Consider the following 20720-nt stretch of genomic DNA (forward strand, 5'->3'; position numbering starts at 1 on the left):
CTACGCCACAAGCTACTCCACAAGCGAACACACAGGCGTAGCCATGCAGCCATTGCTAACGCAATTTACCCGGTTTAACCAGAGCTAAACCACTGCCAATTTTTTCTTGGCGGACATCATGCGTGTAACAGGTTCCTGACGGCTGTGAGCTCAATCCTCCAGGTGACCAAGATGGCAGCCGAAGCGTCGTTCTTTATCGGCGGCCTAGAGGTACAGAGCGAGCAGATGGGAGCTCCTGGAGCGTTTGTGCTATCTACGTCGCGTTAGGCCCCACTGGGTGGCTTCATAAGCGCAATGGTATCTTGTAAATGTGCTGTGTCATGGCAGCCATGAAGGAAATTACGTCTTCACGATTGTCTTCGTGTAAAAATCTCTACCTCAAAGATTCACGTAGCCTATAGATATCGCAAGTATTATCCTAGGTTGTCCAACAATATCGTGAGATAAGCCACTCGCTATTATGATCACGAGTCGGTCACATAATGAAGCGACCAACGCTTCGTCCAACCACAGGTTAGACGCTGCGGTAGAAATATACCTGCTTAGTTACGTATTAACGGCATCGACAGATTTTTTTCCGCCAAGTTGAAACGAAGATACCAGCATGGACGCTAACTACTACCCTTGACGTTGGCGACTCGAACACGTGCTACGGGGCGTTACCGCCGATCGGCCCTGGCCTGGTTCTGAGAAAGGAAATCTAAGGCAGATCTGTGGCCTGGTGCGAAGTGCAAGTCTGTTCCAACTGTACAGTAAAAATGGTAACCTGCGTCTAAATACCATTATCGCAGCATTACAAAGGAAGGTTTCTTTTTTGCTCGCGCCATATATACTGTGCGCAAAGAAGGTCCTACTCTAAACGAGTTCTAAGCGCCTCGTAGAACGTTCTGGCGACCTCCGCTTGGTTTAGTGAAGATGTGAGGTTGGCGTCAGTATACAGTCCTTGTAGAACTCGAAAATCCCATGATCCCGTGTGACGAGCGCAGCCAGTAGTTCCTATGAGAGTCAGTAGCTACTAGAACCATAGCACACATTTCGCCTGCTCTGGCGTCGCGCATCAAAAAGATCCTGCCACCTTCAGCCGACCCAATAGGCACGACGTTTTGGCCATTTGTTTGAAGCGGGTGAGCTGGTGTTTAAATGTGATAACCATCTGAAGCTCAACAACGTCATATATATTATTGAGATCGCTTAGTTGTTCGGTGTCAGAACGCCGGCTTCATGTCTCTGCAGTTTTTTTATATTTTGTGTCATAATTAGGGAGGCGCCCCTCCCTTTGTGTCACGGCGATGGAAGTGGAGGCCGCTGTGCCTTCTGTGGATCCCGGTGGGTCGGCAACGGCCGCCCAGAGGAAGCGCCTGTACGCCCCGAGTGACTCAAGCAGCCAGGACATCGTTGTGTATGGTGATGACTACTCGGCTCCTTGAAGTGATGACTCCTCAACCGACGATGGGTTCATACCCGTCGTTATTAAGAAGGCCAAGCGCAGACTGCGCAGACAAAATGAGTCGACGTCAGCGACGCCCTCAAGTAAGGATACGATCATCAGGGCGCGAAGTGCCGAGGCACATACAGCCTTGTTCGTGCCATTGGAGTCTACGCACAACTTGAATCTACTAAACAGGCAAGCCATCTCTGTGTTTCTTGAGAGTCTCGTACCAGGAGGGATTAAAGACGTTAGAATAAACCCCCACAAGAACATCATTGCCATTGATGTCATGAAGCGAAGCGAGCTAGACAGTTTGGCTGCCATCACCAAACTTGGCATTTTCAGTGTACGTCCTCTTATTCTAAAAGACAGCGGAACCACGGCTGGCGTAATTTACAACGTCGACATCGCCATCCCTGACGCCGACTTGCCCATCTTAATCAAGCCGGCAATCAACAGCATTTCCATAATGCAAGTTCAGCGCCTTGGAAGGTCTACATGCATCAAGCTGACGTTCAAGGGTGACTGCATTCCATCATACGTGAAGGTGGGGCACTTTCGTCACCCAGTTCGTCCATTCATACCTAAGCCGCTACAGTGTAGGAAATGTATGAGGATTGGCCATGTGAGCGGCGTCTGTCACAACTCCATCGTGTGCCCAAGATGCTCTGAGCCACACAGCGGCGACTGTTGCCAAGCGACTGCCTTGAATTGCGTCAACTGTCGTGGCCCTCACGACTCTTCCTCGAAGGACTGCCCTCGCCTAAAGACCGAGAGGGCGGTACTGAAGCAAATGGTGCGTGACCATTCCACCCACAGAGAAGCCGCTGCTAAGGTGCGACGACGTCGTTCGCGCCGCCGCCGAAGGTTATTGAAGGAAACAAATACCTTCGAAGAGAAGACCCCAAGCGGCACTGCAGTTTGTCCGCCTCCACCGACAACAAATCAGGAAAGCCCGGCGACCGGTGACTCACGACCTGCTGTCTCTGATACCACGTGGCCACCACTACCAAAGCCTAGAGCGCGCACTGCGTCAAGTACGTTGCCGCACCGTATGTCTGCGTCACCTACGACTGATCTGGGCAAAAGGCATGATTCCGACCTTGGCCAAGATATGCAAGTGATTCCAATCCTCACGTCACTGATGAATGTCATGCGTGATCTGCTGTCCAGCTTACGCACGCCAGTAGCACACAACGCATTGCAAGTACTGGACGCGCTACAGCCAGTTCTTGCAGCTCTACAATAGAAGACACCATGGCTCCCCCGGAACTATCTTTTCCGAAGAAAGTCAAACAAGCTTTTATTTCTCAGTGGAATGCCCGCGGGCTCCAGTCCCGGATTTCAGACACAACCGCTTCCCATTCTGGGGATCTGTGAACCGAATCTGCCCAACATTTTACGATTATCCCCGCCCTTTCACAGAGCCCAAGATCCTCGGCCCGTAAACACAACAGCCGACTACCATCAAGGCTCATAATGCACTGTTTTGTCTTTCCGAGAGACTGCCTTGCATGCTAGATTGTGACTTTGTCTCTCGTTCCTTCTCTCTTCTCTTCCCTTTTTATCCCCTCATTCCCTTCCCCAGTGCAGGGTAGCCAACCGGCAACCTTTCTGGTTAACATCCCTGCCTTTCCCCCTCTCTTTATCTCTCTCTCTCTCAGCATTATCACCGCAATGTACGGTTCGAGAATACGACCTCAACCGCCTTTAGGACTCTTTTTTTTTTGTGAAGTCTATCCGCCTTCTTGTGGAATTAGATTGTACGAAAGAACACCTTGCATCCATATACTGTATGTGGCTGGTCTGAGATCTGAATACTGTTGTGGACTAGAAGCGGGCAGTGGCGCGGCGGAGAACACGCACTAGGCCAGCAGCCATTAAATCACCTCGTAGCCATCTGTCATCATGTCTCGACCTTCGTCATGCCACCACATAACATTTGGTTGGAAGGTGCGGGGTTTCACATCAGCCCAGTCCCGGAGCTTCGAAGTCTTTTGTCCGCTGAGGTCTTGCGTGGAGTGCTGGTGGTTCGGACCGACCTCCATCGCCCCAGCTCGACTTGACCAGATCCGCTCCCCGTCCTCAGCACCGACCACCAGACACGACGACCAGACGAAGGCTGACCCGATGCTTTCGACCTCGCGACCAAGTACCGACCCGACGACCGCACGAACCCAGACGGCAACTCTGCCTCTGCCGTTGGGGGCGTCCATGTGCCTCGACGTTGGCTTCTGTCGACCGGCGGCTCTGCCGGTTTCGTGGACCATGCTTCATCCGTTCATCCTGCGCACCGCTCTTTCATCGTGGAGGCGAGCTGTTCTCTCCACAACTATTCAGACATGCCCGTCGTCATCTCCTGCCGACTCCTGCGTCTCACAGACTGAAATTCTTAGCTCGCGATCGGGACGATCGCTGTGCGGCTTTCGGTTGTACTCTTTTTGACCTCTGTAGACGTGGTATATACTCACGCCCGGGTATGGGCCAGGGTTTGACAGTGAAAGACAAGAAAAATCCCACAGGCCGCTTTACTTCGTTACCAATGTGTACAAATACCTCCCGAAGCCTTCGCATTTGTCCTCATTGAGTCGCCGAACGACTGATTTCCCTCCGTATCCCATGCAAGTGAATCGGCTTCTGTACAACGGCGGTTAGTATACGGAGTAAAGGGGCTCGTTGGGAACGTTCCCGTGGATACTGAGCAGATGCTTACCGCTCTGCCGCGCAATGTCAACAATGACTATGCAGTTAGTGCGCACAACAAACGTCGAATATTTGGCAAAACAGTCTACTTGGCCGATATGGTGTCCCGGCAGCCGCTTCCACCCTGGGGTGCGTTTCTTCGGCTCGACTCTACACCGTCAATACGGCGTTAAGATTGACGTGGTCAAGCTTGGAGAAATTTTTGACTGGGCAAATATACCCACCGCAGAAAACGTCGAAGTTATGGGATATTGCGTGAATGTCGAAGGTCCCATAGCTACAGCCGCTGCCTTTTCCCTCGATCAACACACATCCTTTTAGGATGATGGCATGGCTTTGTTTATGGCGCCTGGCGAGGGCTATAGAATCCGATTAGCATTTAACACGACACACACTCTCAAGAGTTGTCCTCCCCCCCCCCCCCCTCCCCCCATACAGGCCAGGTCCGTAACGTTTCGGCGGAAGCGCAACCACGCCCTTCACGATTTTGTCGGCGAGGAGCGAGGCATTTGAACGTGCTATACGAGGTCTGTTAGAAAAGTATCCGACCTTTGGCCGTTGAAAAAAAAACTTGCATAACTGGAGCGTTGCAAACCTAGTCATCTTTAAAGTAGTCTACTTGGGACTCCACACACTTCTCCCAGCGGTGCTGCCATTGTGGGAAGTATTCCGAAAAGGCCCTTTTCGGAATGGAGTTTAGCTCAGCTGTCGTTGCAGCCATAATGTTCTTCCTTGTCTGAAATCGCGCTCCTTTCAATGGCCTTTTGATTTTGGGAACCAGCCAGAAATCGCAGGGGCCATCTCAGGACAGTAAGGAGTCTGTTGAACTACAGGAGTCTGGTTTTTCACCAAAAAATCTGATTCGAGTGCGAGGAATGTGCAGGAGCATTGGCGCGATGGGTGCGCCAATTTCCTGTAGTCCTCAGCTCCGGGTTCTTGCGCCGCACAGCATCACGTAGGCAACGGAGGACATCCCTGTAGTACTCTTTGGTCATTGTTTGACCCTGTAGAGTGCGTACTCGTGGTCTGCCACACAGAGGGTGTCAAAGAAAGCAGTCAGCATCACTTTCACATTGCTGCGCAATTGGCGGGCCTTCTTAAGTCTTGGTGACGTGGAATGCTTCCACTCTGACGACTGGGATCTGGTTTCCGGGTCGTACCTGTACACCCAAGACTCGTCACTAGTGATTATGATGTTGATGAAGTCGGGGTCACTGTTTGCGGAATCCAGCATGTCTTGTGAGACTTCAACACGAAGCTGCTTTTGCTCCACCGTGAGCAGCTTCGGCACGAATTTCGCCGCAATTCTCTCCATGGCCAAATCTTCGGTGATAATGGAATGTGCGGAGAAATTGCTCATGTCCACCTCTTCCTCAATTTCTCGGATAGTCACGCGACAGTCCCGCATCACCATAGCGTTCAGTTCGGCAATGACCTGGTCATTTTGGCATGTTGATGGCCGATTGGAGCGTGGCTCATTCTCCACCGATGTGCGGCCATCTTTAAAACAATTGTAACACTGCTTAAACTGTGCTGCTCATAGCATCTTCACCGAAAGCCGTCTGAATATTTCGAATGGTTTCCACTCGGCTGTCGCCAAGTTTATGGCAAAATTTGTTGCAGTAGCGCTGCTCCTTTCACTCCGCCATTTTCCTTGCAATAAAAAACCGACGAGAGCACTGCACACTGCCTCACTTAAACGCTGCTTCCCAGCTACTGACGCTATCGGCAGGCGGGAAAAAATTCATGCATGCGCATGAAGGTTCAAGGTCGCTTGATGCAAGCGCGCTTGTCTCATATCCATCAGGTGTTCGCAAAAAAAAAAATAAAGTCGGATACTTTTCTAACAGACCTCGTATATGACCATGAAAGGTATGAACCACCGTATATGCTCAAATATGTCAAATATATAGAGACAACAATGATACCCGTATGTGCCCGAAATATATACTGCAAGTGCCCGAACTATACTGCTGAAAGAAGAACATTGGAGGTGACCGTGAAACAACTGGACTCTCGCCCTCTCTCTGAGGAAACTCTTGTGGGCGCCAGGGCGGGACGTTCTGATTGGTCCGTGCTCAACTGTTTGTGTGAAACAGGCCTGGATACCCGTCTGTGACCGCCTGTGAACTACCTACTTGGTTAATGACATGTGTCGGTGTTTGTGTTGCAGACACCAGTTCTATGTGCGTCTACTCACCGCGATGCGAGTGCCAGCCAGCCAGTGTTGTGTGTGCGTGTGTGTGTGTGTCGACATCACCCGTGAAACTCATTGTCTTATGCCATCATCAAATCATCAACCTTCATTCGCACTTTCTTTTTCCTCCCCTTCCCTTTCCCCTGTGTGGAGTAGCAGGCCAGGGCCATGTTACCACCGGCCGACCTCTCGACCTTTTCCTCATTAAAAAATTCCTTTCTCTCTCTCCCGTATGTTAACCAAGGCCGATGTATCGAATCCGACCGCCATCGAAAGTGATGATGATGATGTCATAGAACACGAAATTCCCTGCATTAGAGGGATTCCCAGTACCGTTCAATACTTACTGGCCAGCACACGCGCAAATCGGAAGTATTTGCCATGACCAGACAGCAAACCAACCGTCTTCCTGACGCTGTCCGCGTATGAGCTCCATTGAAAGCACTTGCTCGAGTTGCTTCAGAAGTTGCGAATTTCCCCCTAAGAAGTTTCTGCGGCGATTGAGATGCTGCAGGCTTACGAGCGAGCTCAACTTGTGAATAATGACCCTGTAGTGTGTGCGATATACTTTGAGCTCATGGTCACAGTAATTATGAACGCTCTGAAACATAAGTGAGCTTCGCCGTTTTTTCCCTACGTGGTCGTCGAAAGTTTCAAGAGGATACGGTTCCAACGTAGAGGAACCGCCCGCGCCCACATTTTGAGGCCAGTTTTGACCTTCAGCTCAGTTATAGGTCAAACCATGAAAAAGAGCAAAAAAAAAACTGAATCAATATTCATGACTGGGAGTCGAACCCGTGGCGGCGCGAACAGATCTCCTTTAAGGGCCGCTCAGCGAGACCACTAGGCTCGTGCTGTGCATTGGGGTGCGTCGTCTTCAGCAACTTCCATCTGCTCCGTCCGGCGGCACTGCCTGCTCTACTTCTGTTCACTTCCGTGTTCAGCAGTTTGATGGCGTGTGACGCTCTGCCGCGTGTTGTTGTTCACCTCGTAGAATGGCTATCCCAGATCACCTCCACGTAGTTTCAAACAATCTTCTGGCGCCTGTTTTGCCATTAGTAGAAAGATAAATTTTTCTTGTACAGCCGATTTTAGCTCTTCGGTATAACACATATTGACTAGCGAAATTCACACACACGGGACAAGAGAAGACGACAGAACACACGCTAGTACGAGAAATAGTTACTGCTAAAGCTTTAAGTTGGGCTAGTTGGTAGTCAGTATGTGTGATACCGACTACCAACTAGCCCAACTTAAAGCTTTAGCAGTTTTAGCTTTTCTGCGTCGTTTCACAGTGGTCCAGGCCGCTCCTGAAGAAGTCGCTGCTCCTGGAGCGCCCGACGGATGCTGAAATTGTGAGTTGTATCTCATCCACTTCAGTGTCATCGCATTTCGATGGTGGCATATTGCAGACAAGGGACAGGAACTGTTTCGACGACATTTTCGTCTATGACTTTGAAGAAGATTGACGTCTGCCATGATTGAGTCGTATATGACAGCATCAAAAGCAAACAGCAAATAGGATTGTGTGATCGAGCTTTTGTCAAAGTGACGACGGAAAGCTTTTCCCTCCTCATTGAGAAATTATTGCATTCATTGCAAAAGCAAAACAGCGTGTGGCGCTATTTGCTTAATTGCGCAGTTGAGCCCTACTGCGACCCGCCGCGGTGGCTTAGTGGTAAGGCGCTTGTATACTGAGACGGAGTACCCGGGTTCGAACCCGACCGCGGCGGCCGCGTTTCGATGGAGGCGAAACGCAAGAGGCGCCCGTGTGCTGTGCGATGTCAGTGCACGTTAAAGATACCCAGGTGGTCGAAATTATTCCGGAGACCTCCACTACGGCACCTCTTTCTTCTTTCACTCCCACCCTTCCTTCCCTTACGGCGCGGTTCAGGTGTCCGCCGAGATATGTGAGACAGATACTGCGCCATTTCTTTTCCTGAAAAACCAATTTACCTTTTACGAGCGTCTGCAAAATTATACGGAGATCGTCGAAAATTACAGGTTACAGAGGAGACTGGTGCCACCACCGGATAAAAGTCTAAACAATAGGGAGGCAACCGCATGGCGACGCCTTCAAGCTGGAAACTTCGCACACCCGGTCTGGGCATATCATGTCCAGAGAGATGAGATAGACCAACCGATAAGCGCAAGCCCTGTGGGGCGAGATGGACCATCGACCACATAACCTTGAAATGCGCTAGCTCGCCAGGGGCTAAAGCAAATATAAATTGTAGAGAAACCTGGGAAGCCTTGCTGCGAAGCGAGGCCCCCGCTCCACAGCAACAAGCCATCCGCATGGCGGAAGAATCCGCGATCGCCTGCTTCTAATCGCTGAGGTCCTGGCCCCCGTCACCTTGGCCTGCGTGCCGGGGACGGGGAGTGGGGGGGCCTCCTTATCTGGTGGAAAATATTGGTATCATCATCATCCGAGTGGAGTGGGAAACCGTCTGCCAGCATCGCATGTGCACGGTATGAAAGTCGGTTCCGGTGCACTTTGATGCGTTCAACGGAACTCTGGTTGTGTTCGATGCAACGCCTATAGTCGCCCTAAGCCAAAGCTACAAGCCGGGCATAGAAATAATAAAACACAGAAGGCAGTGCTGTGTCATATATCACCGGAGCTATCGCTCGACATTCGGTTCGGCAGCCTTGAACCCCCCTTTTTTCTTTCTTTTCTATAGCCTGTAAAAGCTCCGATTTCGTTGAGAGTAGTTTGGTTTGGTTTGGTTTGGTTTATGGGGTTTAAAGTCCCGAAGCGACTCAGGCTATGAGACACGCCGTAGTGAGGGGCTCCGGATATTTCGACCACCTGGGGTTCGTTAACGTGCACTGACATCGCACTGTACATGGGCCTCTGTAATTTCACCTACATCAAAATTTGACCGCCGCGGCCGGGATCGAACCCGCGAGTAGAGGAGCGCCATAACCACTGAGCCACCGCGGCGCTCCCGTTCAGAATAGTCCCTTTGTCAATAAAATGCCGTATACTATCGATACAAGCCACTTAAAGTTTGCCTTCAAACTTCTACTGAAATATTTAGCCAAATGCAAAGAAAAAACTGGTACACATAAACCACCAAAACTGGGAAGCTTATAACATGAACGCTTGAAGTGCCAAACTGACAAGCATTCCAGAGCACCAAGCATCTCATTATAATGTGGCACTCTTGTATGGAAAGACAATGCAATAGAGCAAAAAATTCAGGGGAACTTTGACTGTCTAAAGTGCGTAAAGGCGAAAGCGTTTTCAGCACAACTTTGACTGCCTATGTGGCACTGATGACTTCACCACTGAATGACGCCGCACCTAAATAATGACCAATTACCAATCAGTGACTGATTACTGATTAATGACCAATTACTAATTAATGTCGCTTAAGCTTCGCCTTTAGGAGTGGAACGCGACAGCGTGTTGCACCGCTGTCAGAGTCCAAGGAACGCCGTCGCCCATTCGGCGTATATACCTTGCCGGTTGGAAACGTGTTTGAACGCAACGCAATTTTGAGGAAAGGAACTGGTGCAGTAATTATTCTCTGTCATCTCGGTGTGACACTCGAACCGCACCGTAAAAGGAGAGGTGCCGTAATGAAGAAAATGAAAATTGTATTTGAGGAAAGGAAATGGCACAGTGGCTCTCATATCTCGGTGGACTCTCGTCATCCGTTTGATTGACAGCTACAGTGTGACAGAATTGTGGCCGACAATATAAGCCATTAAAGGCTTGCGCCTTAATATACCAATTAAAATTTGGAGGACGCTTAAGCTGCGCTTAGTGGAACGCGACAGCGTGTTGTATAGCGCTGCCAGGGAGTCCACGGAACGCCACCACCCGCTCGGCGCGACGCCTTGCCCGTTTGACAAATCGATTTTTTTTTTTGAGGAAATGAAGTGATGCAGTAACAGTCTCACTTGTCTTGGTGGACACCACAGTCTCACTTGTCTTGGTGGACACCCGAACCGCGCATGATACGCAGCCCCCGATTATATGCCGCCGGTTCGAATCCCTGCCGCGAGCTATATGGCCGACGCCTTGCCCGTTTGACAAATCGATTTTTTTTTTTTGAGGAAATGAAGTGATGCAGTAACAGTCTCACTTGTCTTGGTGGACACCACAGTCTCACTTGTCTTGGTGGACACCCGAACCGCGCATGATACGCAGCCCCCGATTATATGCCGCCGGTTCGAATCCCTGCCGCGAGCTATAGCTGTAACTAGTAAGTGTATGCTGCCCGAAATGCTGAATCGTATGACAGTATCTGGAACATTCTACGACAAACGGTTGGCATGATAACGATTTTTTCCGACGCGCGATGATCACAACTATACTACGACGCCGACGGCTTTTCGACCGAACGAGCTGTATACGCTGTCGCGTAATATGTCCTGTGCGAAGTTCGTGCACGTTCTAAAGAACCCCAAGTGGTAAAACTGATCTGGAGCTTGCGACTACGGTGTCCTCAATCTGTGCAGCTGACTCTAGGTCTTTTGTAGCGAAAGCTTCACTAAGGGACCTCGGGCTTCGATCGCGGACCGTGTAAATTAGACCTTCAGCTGAATCAGAGGTCAAACCATGAAAAAGAGACAAAGAAATCCAATCAATATTCATGACTGGGAGTCGAACCCGCGGCTGCGCAAATAGACCTCCTTTACGGGCCGCTCAGCGAGACCACTAGGCTAACGCCGCAGCCAGCACGCCTACTGCACCACATTATCGCGGTGATGATGATGATGATGATGTCCTCGGGCTGAATGGCACATACCCACGGCGGGGGATTGGCCAGGGTGCATAGCGGATACAAACGCACTCATGTACAGGGAATGGAGTATAATTAAATCTAAAAATTTGGGACGCAGAGCTAGAATATCGCGGTGTGCATTCGACAGCGTCGTCGTCTTCAACCTCCATCTGCTCCGTTCCACGGCCCTGCCTGCTCACCGTCCTCTTCTACGTAGCACAAATCCGTGCTTTCGCTCCGATTGGAATGTCGTAAACATTCTCTATAATTTTTAACGTCACAAAGCTGCGCATGGCAATGAGAGAGAGACCCTAGTAAAGGGTGCCGGATAAATTTCACCCCTTGGGGTACTTTGACGTGCACTGACATCGCACAGCATTGGGGTGCCTTTGGGGTTCTAGCAGCATTTTGGGTTCTAAAGTCGCCCATTGCAGTGCGCGTTTTGGTTCGCGGAGCAAGAGAACATGCTCCAGATGGCCGACTAGAATTCGCGATTAGCCCACAGACGTACGGCACGAGACACGCCTGGGCAGAAGCGGCATGGAAGCGCAGCGCGTTCTGCCAAAAAGATTCTTTATCCGTAACTTGGGCCGTGTGTTGTGGCGCGGCGACCAGCATGGCAAACTTCAGCCAAGGTTGACTCCAGGTGCATGCGCATGCTAACGACACTGCCCCAAGAACAGTACTTGAATCCCGTTTCTCTGTGTTTTGCGTCCGCAAGCCGGAACGAACAAACAGGAATGCGTGCCGAAACTCTGCTCTGCACGACAGCGTTTGCAGCAACGCAGTGATCCGGACCTGCGTCCCAGCAGGCTGGGTGTACAGTACCTACCTCATGGCACAGACGACGACGTGCGACGACTCTCCTTCGGCCTCGTTGTCAGTGTCCGAGAAATCTGCAAGACACCACCTGACCGGTTCCGTGAAAGTCGACAATGATTGGGCCTACCCTTAAGCAAGCAGGGTCTATCTCCAAGGATAGAGACGCCTGCGCGTCCAATCAGAGTTGGACGCTCGGTAGTCGGACGCTGCCAAATGCTCCCAAACGCCACTCGGACGCTGTGTGCGCTTTTGCACAGGGGACGGGGGGGGGGGGGGGGGGGGGGTTATAGTTGTTAAAAGGAAAGGCGCGAAAGCAGTCTTGCGGAGGGTGAACACCTGGGTCGTATACCGTAAAGGAAGGAATCAAGGAATGGGCAAAAGGGGATCAAAGCGCTTACACGTGCACTCGCTGGGCTTCGCGAATGTATGGCAAATTGTAAATTTTCAAGTTTGTACAACGTCCTGAAGGGACACATGGGCTACTTAGTGGTGGACTACGGACTATTTTGTACCACTTTGGGTTCTTGACGTCAGTGACATCGCACAGAAAGCGAGTTCTTTTCAGAGAAGTGAGTTATTTTCAGAGCTCTCTTCTGTACAAAGCTGAAGGCCATGTGGCTATGAAATTTGACCTCCAGACCAGGAGGAGAGGAGGCTTGTCGCTGACGTCATGCCACGTGACTCGCCACGCCTCGCCACAGCTGCGCGCGTTGAGGCGACGGCGATCACTCGCCTCGCAACTGTCGAATCACGTGACTCGCTGCGTCTCGCCACAGCTGCGTACGCGGTGCCGACAGACGGCACTCTCGCAACTGACGGAAATCGCGTGACGCGGCGTTCGCTATATAATGTGGCACCACGGATCACAAGACAGTGACAGCAAACGCGGCTTCGGCCGCTTATCTGTTTTTTTTCAGCCAGCGTCCGCTCCGGCGGACGCGGTTGTTGCTGCGACGCGCGTCTTTTCTTTTTCTCTTTCCTCTGATCTTTCAACTCTCCTCTATCTGCACGTGGCAGCGGCGGTGGCTCGGCTGGAGCCAGTTGACAGGCCCATGCAATTTCATTTTCATCCTTCGCTCAGTCGCAACAACAACAAGACAGTCTTCACTTCATGAGGGACGCCGTATAGTGAAGGGCTCCGAAAATTTAGACCACCTGGGGTTCTCTAACGTGCACTGCAAAAGAACCCCAAGGGGTCGACATTTCCGGAGCCCTTCACTAAGGCGTCCCTCATAGCCTGAGTCGCTTTGGGACGTTAAACCACCCATAAACATAAAAGTAAACAAACATTCCAGTTCAGGTGAAACGCTTCTCAGAACGCCTTGCGCGGTGTTGACGATCATCCGGTTTACATCTTTGTAAGCGAGACATGTTAGTCCCATCATCTTACCCGCATGCGCTTCATCATAAACTGTGACAACAATGCTGTTGGCGACGTCGTAACAGCGCGCCGTTGCTAGCTTAGCTAACTCATCTTTCGCTGCCATTATGACTGAGCTATTGTACCGACAGGAGTATTTCTTGCCTTAAACTTTTGTGTGGGCGTTATTGACAGTGCAAAGCGTAGGCAAACTCACCCTATCTTCTTGAGTCATCTTGTGACGCTTGATGGTGTGCCGACGCTCCCAAATTGTCTAAACACCGTCTTCCATCTCCCATAGTCTGGTCGTCTTCGGCTGATTGATCCATCTCGTTCCACGGGACGCTGTATTGAAGCATATGAGCCTGTAAGATGGTGCTGACCGGTCTCAAATAGCAGCATCCACACTGGGTGCTTGGCGGAGACGTCCGACTGCGCCATCCTGAATGCCAAGCACTGGTGTTTCAGGCATGGACATACAGAAAGAAATGTACTGGCGCTGAGCTCGTAGTTCATAGTTAGGCCTAGATCTTCGCCGTCACGAATGACCGTTAAAAGTCCACCAAAAACGGAGCAACTGCTGAGCACACACCAGAACCACTAAGGAGAGTGTCCAGTCATCTTCTTTATGCAGACACACACTTAAGCGTTGAAAAAAAAGGGAGCAATTAGCGCAGCGCACGCGAAACGCGTACCCTTCCGTCGCGTCAGTGCCCGACAAGAGCCGTGGCAACGCAGGCAGCAGGAGGCCCAAGGACTCCCTGACGAGAGCTTCCACAACCTCGCCGACGAACGCTCCGGCAGTTCAGGCGTCCGTTATCTCAAAACACGAGTCGCGTTGGCGAACGCAGCAAGCATTCTGAGGCGACATCACGACTCAACAGCTGTTGTGGCGAAAGCCTTTAATGGCTCATACTCGCGGCCGTGACTGTCCGTCCGTCAGTCCGTTACATCTGAAGTGAAATTCACAATGACAGGAAAGTTTCTACATTATCAGTGAAAAGTCGTGGGCAGGTGATGATGGCAACGTTGTTTGGAAGGCCGTTCCAGTCATTAACCAGTCATCAACTAATTATTCATAACTAGTCATTAACCAGTTAACTAGTTAGCCACGACTAGTTAGTCATTAATCAATCATGAATACTCAGTCATTAACTAATCATCGCTACTCAACTAATCGGTTGGTTTGGTTTATGGAGTTTAACGTCCCAAAGCGACTCAGGCTATGAGAGACGCCGCAGTGAAGGTCTGCGGAAATTTCGACCACCTGGGGTTCTTTAACGTACACTGACATCCACAGTACACGGGCCTCTAGAATTTCTCCTCCATCGGAATTCGACCACCGCGGCCGGGTGATGACTAGTTAAGGCGAAAGCCTTTAATGCCTCATACTGTCGTTAGCAGACGCTGTCGGCAGCCGTGTCTACAGACGCTGTCGGCAGCCGTGTCTACAGACGCTGTCGGCAGCCGTGTCGACAGACGCTGTCGGCAGCCGGGTCGACAGACGCGTCGGCAGATTTGTCCGCCTTTCGGCGTCACTGGTTAAAAAGAAACTGCGCCGAGGGTGGGAATCGAACCAGAGCCTTTGGCATTTGAAGCGGAGACACTACCACTCCGCCACGAAGGCTCAAGGTTCGAGCATGAAGAAAGGCGCTTCTAGTGAACGCATGGGTTTCATAAATAAAATAAAAGGAATAAAGTGAAGGAAAGGAAAATAAAAATAAGAAAATAAACAAAATAAAAATAAGATGTGAAAATAAAAACAATAAAAGTAAGGAAAAGAAAAACAAAATATGAAAAATAATAAATAAAAACAAACTACGCCAGGAAACGCTTTCGCCTTGCAGCACTTTAGAGAGCCAAAGTGCCCCCTGAATTTTTAACCAGTCACCAACTAATTAGTCATTACTAGTTAGCAATTAACAACCCATAACTATTTAGTCATTAGTTAGTCAAGGATCGTTATTAGTCATGTCCAGCCAATCCCAGTCGCCCCATAGCCGCCTCGTGTGTGCCTACGGCCGTGCAGCCAAAGTGGCGTGGAAAGACTTTCGCCTCGCGCACTTTAGATCGTTGAAGTGCCCCCTGAAGTTTTATTGCGAAAGCAATACTACTCGCACTTTCAAGCCTTCGCGTGACCCGGCCGCAGCTACGTTTGACCTTTAGCGGAGTGAATATGGGCGACCAACTCGCTCCTTCAGATAGCCCGGCTGCAGTTACGCCGCACCGCGCACCTGTGGCGCTACTGCCGTTGTGACGTCATACCAGCTGTAGATTATGGGCGACCAACTCGCTCCGTTTAATGCAAGTTTAATGACCTCTGACGTCATGTCATGCCTAAAGACGTCATAACGTGACGTCATACAAGGGTGAGAGATGGGCTACCAAGCCGAGTCGTCGCGCAGCGGCGACCGGTAGCCACGCGTGATCTGTAGACGCGGCGCACTGCGTTCCTTCTTTAGACGCGGCGCGCCGCGTTCCTTCCGTTAGAGACGCTACGCTCGCTTTTGCAACCTACCAGGCTTAAGCAAAGCTAAGCCCCCTGAATTTTTTAAAATTTAAATTCTGCTGCTGTTCATACTGATTGATTGAAACCCTTTATTTTTATTTCAAGTAGGATGGCTCAGTGACCTAGTTATTTGGAGACGTAGTTGGAAGTGTCACATGCGGCGGTCGACTACTCATTCGCGTTTCTGTTCACTGTGCTTCTGCACCTTCCTTCGATGAAAGGTCGCTTTGCAAAAGGAAATTAGATTTTGCAGAATTATTTTCCAAAAATCGATATTACGAAACTTCTCGCGCCCTTCAGAGCTAAGATTTAAGATTGCACTGCCTGACGTCACGACCGTTTCGATATGTCAGCTTCCAATTCTGTGCCCACCTAACGCGAGAAAGTTTTTGGGGCTACTCCACTAATGACAGCGTAAGGTTACTCACCGGGGCGTACTTCGAGGGTGCGTGAAGTCCCCGCGATGCATCGTGAACATCACCTTTGCGCAACTCTCCGCGTTGAGCCGGCGCGCCGATAAATGAATGGCGCCACAATTAGGCATGCAACACTTATTCAGCACGGTCCCGTGAACGCATCGCTACCACCACGATCGAGAGCGCTCTTGAAGTAACCTAACATGATAGACAGACAGACAAAAAAATGGCTGAGGCTTAACTTGGTTAAGCCTGGAGAATGCGAAGCATCATCGTGTCGCGTAATTTGGAGGCGCACAACCACAGCGACGGCGCGAGGTGGGCCCCCGTTTCTCCACTGTCGTGACGTCATCGTGTCACGTGGTGCGACGTTATGTATCACGTGATTTGGAGGCGCATGCCACCCACATGGAGCGTTTTTCTTGCGGAAAACTGGCGTCCGGCCGCCGGCGGCCGGACGCAGGCCGCCGGGCGGCCGGACGCCGTCGATCAAGCCGGGCCAGATACTTGCGCCCGGCGGTCAGCCGCTGGCCGGAAGCGGCCGACGTGAGCTGTCCGCGCGGGCCAATCAGGGTGCGACCACGCCTGACTTCCGCCCGCAACATTTGACTCGCCTAGCCAGTTCAACATGGCGACGAAAGCTGCGCGCATCGCGTACAACGACAAGCTTATCTCAGCTGTGCAGACGAGACCGACGCTATGGGATTGTTCGCACGCCGCATACGTGGACAGCAGAAGGAAGGTCACCATGTGGCAGGAAGTTGAAGCGGAGGTAGGAGAAGACCCTGAAGGTAAGCAAACGATCACCACGACGCGCTCGCCGACATGCACGTGTTTTTTGTTGACATCAGCGCGGGCAGTTCATAGGGGCTGCGGCGTGTATGTCAAGCCGCGCTGATATCTTTCATTATGGCTTGAAGTGAAAAAAAAATGACACAACTAATGGTGGATGCCTAAACTAAATGACGCGTTGCCACCTGATATACCACTTCATCTTCGCAGTGTCCGGACCTACACGTACGGCGTTTACATAGGCGCGAGCTGTCGGTGCCCGGTAAACCACACTATATCATTGCTCGCTACATTTGAAAGCAAATTGCAGTAAGCACTGTTCAGGTGACATTTTTTTTGCAGCGTTGTTGTTTGGAGTGTATAAATGTATCTCTTCGCAGCGGCTAAAGCGATTGCAAGGTAGCGTAAAGTACTGCAGCGAGTATGCTGCGTAGCTAGGACTTCGATTTACTGGTAGATTGAAACAAAAAAATAGAGGCGAAAAGGATCGTTATTGTTGTTGTTTTCGTTCCCGTAAACGACCGATGGTAGCGGGCACCTTCTTCAGAAGTCGGGACGATGTCGCGACGAAGTGCACATTCCCCCGCAAAGCTGGGCAGATTCCAACGTCGCAGCCGTCAGGAATGCGAGGCAGTTCCTGCCCCAAAAACGTTGAAAAACCAACGCGGCGTGTCTGTGGGTTCGAAATCTTTTGTGTGTCAGCTTCAAACAGCGTCAGTGTTGACCGAGCAATGAGCTGGAGAAACGGCCGGTTTGTGTAATATGGTGCATCTGCGCCAGTGTGTGAGCATGTGAGCTTCTGAGTAGTCTTTTAGGAACAATGAGCTGTGTGCACTGCTAAAAGTGTGCCAAAAATATATTTGCAATGCCTAATGAAGCATGTAGCATGTGCAGCACAGTTTGATAAAGACTACAGGTTGCTTTTTGTTCTCTTCGCACTTTACAGACTACGACCCCACTTCGCCTGAGGACACCGCGGATGATGCCATGCTCGACAAAACAGTTCCTGCTACTCGAAGCAGCAACTTCAATGCTACCACAAATGAAAATTGCAGCCCACTGCAAAACCCACCACGCTCACAAAAAAGAGCAAAAAGAACACGCAACCAAATCGAAATAGAAAAGCTTGAAGGAATTCTACGGACAGATGAAGATGAACCTGCAGTTTTTGGCCAACTTGATAGCAAGAAGAATGCGAGCATGCCCAAAAAGTGTGGCCACAGATCGAAATCGATCTGCTCACTGCACTGACAAAGTACAGTGTAGAATAAATTAGAATTGTCGAAACAAATAAGCCTTTCATGTTCTCTGATAACTAACAAAAAAAAAATACCTGGAAAAACAATAACGGTCAGATCAGCGTTGATCTTCAAAAATAACTACTCTTCGCTGCGGCCATTGAATAAATAATTAATTCGTCGCAAATGCAAAACATTTTGTCGACATTTTATCGAGAATTGACAGACGCAGTTTCTAGCAACACTGAAATTTTTGGTGGCAGCGGTTAGGCGGCAGCCGCCCGTTTTCCGCCTCTTGTGGTGCGGCACGGCGGCGGTGCGTCGGCGTTCCGCCGCGCCGCTCAAAATCCGCAGCGCAAGTACGCTCCATGTGGGTCGCCCTTAACCACGGTGAAGGGCTGAAGTGGTAGCTAAAGTAGTATGCTTCGCATAAAAATTCAGGGGGCACTTTGGCTCTCTAAAGTGCTGCAAGGCGAAAACGTTTCCTGGCCACTGTTTGTTCTTATTTACTTTTTTATTTTTCATATTTTGTTTTTATTTATTTTTGCTCCTTTCCTTAATTTTATTGTTTTTTATTTTTATTTTCACATCCTATTTTTATTTTGTTTTTATTTTGTTTATTTTCTTATTGTTATTTTCCTTTTCTTGACTTTACTCCTTTTAATGTATTTATGAAGCCCATGCATTCACTATTATAGATGTGCCTTTATTCGTGCTGGAACCTTGAGCCTTTTAAGCAGTGACGCCGACAGGCGGACGAATCTGCCGACGCGTCTCTCGACACGGCTGCCGACGCGTCTGTCGACACTCCTGCCGACGCGTCTGTCGACACGGCTGCCGACGCGTCTGTCGACACTCCTGCCGACGCGTCTGTCGACACTTCTGCAGACGCGTCTGTCGACGTCCCTGCCGACGCGTCTGTCGACACTCCTGCCGACGCGTCTGCTAATGACAGTATGAGACATTAAAGGCTTTCGCCTTAATAAGCGTTATTAAGGCGAAAGCCTTTAATGCCTCATCATTGTCGACAGAAGGTTGTCGCAGCAGAAGGTTGTCAGCAGAGGTTTCACGCTTTTGACGGGTGTCCACTGAGATATGCGAGACAGTTACTGCGTAATTTCCTTTCCTCAAATGCAATTTTCATTTTCTTCATTACGGCCGCTCTTTCTACTGTCACTCCCACTTCCTCCCTTCCTGTACGGTGCGGTTCGGGTGTCCACCGAGATGAGAGAGAATTACTGCGCCATTTCCTTTCCTCAAAAAGCGTTGCGTTCAAAGGGCAAGGCATCGCGCCGAACGGGTGGTGGCGTTCCGTGGACTCCCTGGCAGAACCGCAACACGCTGTCGCTTTCCACTCCTAAAGGCGAAGCTTAAGCGTCACTAATTAGCAGTTAATTAGTATCCAGTCATCACTTAGTAATTAGTACTTAATTATGTGCGACGTCATCCAGCGGGCCACAGAGGCAGCCAAAGCGGTGCTGAAAACACTTTCGCCTCTACGCACTTTAAACAGTCAAAGTGCCCCTGAATTTTTTACCTGAGTGGGAGGAGCGCAGCCCCTCTAACGCAGCATGTCAATCCCTCCGGATGACCTAGAGCTTATGCGCCTCGGCGACCCAGTCAGCCCAATGGACCAGCCGAGCCTGAAGGCCCGACTCCGAGCTGCGCAGCGCGGTCTCCCACTGCTCATCGGTATCAAATGGGCCTGCCCTATCGCCCACTTGGGCTAAACCTAACGTGTAAGCACCTCGACACTAACTCCGACCCTCCGATTACTCAGGCAACCGACGCGCTTTCGACCGCCCTCGAGATAGTGCACGTCATCAAAATGTCCGCATAACCTTTGACGTATATCCGTAATGTGCCGACCACATTAGTAAATTATCGGTTGGTCTAGCACGCAAAATCTTAAAATTTATGTCGTCTATAGCCTAAATAATGTTTTAGTGTAGCGCCGATGCCTGTGAAGGATATAATCACGCATCGACGGCACCACGCATGGCATACCGCGATGGCCAGTGAAACACTCATAATGAGCGACTCCAAAACCGCGATCAGGAATTTTGCAAAGGGACAGATCCATTCTTCCACCTACAAAATTCTCCAATCAAGCCCCCATGACCCCTGACCAATTCAATTAGTTTGAGGGCCAGCCCACGCAGGCAACCCCGGAAACGAGGAGGCGCACTCTATTGCTCGAGCGTACGTCAACCGAGCGGGCCAAACAGTCGAGAGGGATTGCGCGGGACAGACTAATCACCTACATTGAAATCACGCGACACAATAGAGAGGAAAGGCTCACATATCCGCCACCACACCACACCCTCACGAGGGAACAACAGACTACATGGAGGCAACTCCAGTCTAGAACGTCTCCTTCGTCGGCCAATCTGGCACTAATACACCCGGGTCAATACCAGCCAGAATGCTCTCTTTGTGGGGCTCTGAGAGCAAACTGGTTCAGTCTGGTTCAGATGGTTCAGTCTAGCATTCCACAGATTTTAAATAAATACCA

General features: G+C 50.4%; 1 protein-coding gene and 1 long non-coding RNA gene across 15 annotated transcripts in view; one reads left to right on the plus strand and one right to left on the minus strand.

Moving 5' to 3' along the window:
* LOC149330852 (putative methyltransferase-like protein 25) overlaps positions 1-16512 on the minus strand; it is a 135413-nt gene extending 118901 nt beyond the window's left edge. For 3 of the 14 annotated variants that reach the window (XR_016285735.1, XR_016285733.1, XR_016285734.1), the window contains exons 1-2: positions 13468-14238; positions 11901-11964 (exon numbers count right to left, since the gene is read on the minus strand). Coding sequence is in view for 4 of the 14 variants with exons in the window: in XM_089561551.1 (XP_089417677.1) it covers positions 11901-11905 (5 nt within the window). In the remaining 10 variants the exon portion in view is untranslated. The other 11 variants (XR_016285728.1, XR_016285729.1, XR_016285736.1 and 8 more) reach the window with 9 other exon arrangements.
* LOC149330854 (uncharacterized) overlaps positions 1-20720 on the plus strand; it is an 83366-nt gene that overhangs the window by 59375 nt on the left and 3271 nt on the right. The gene's annotated exons all lie outside the window — the stretch shown is intronic.

The sequence above is a fragment of the Amblyomma mixtum genome, chromosome 9 (assembly GCF_055824585.1).
Source record: "Amblyomma mixtum isolate Tamu chromosome 9, ASM5582458v1, whole genome shotgun sequence".
NCBI lineage: Eukaryota > Metazoa > Arthropoda > Arachnida > Ixodida > Ixodidae > Amblyomma > Amblyomma mixtum.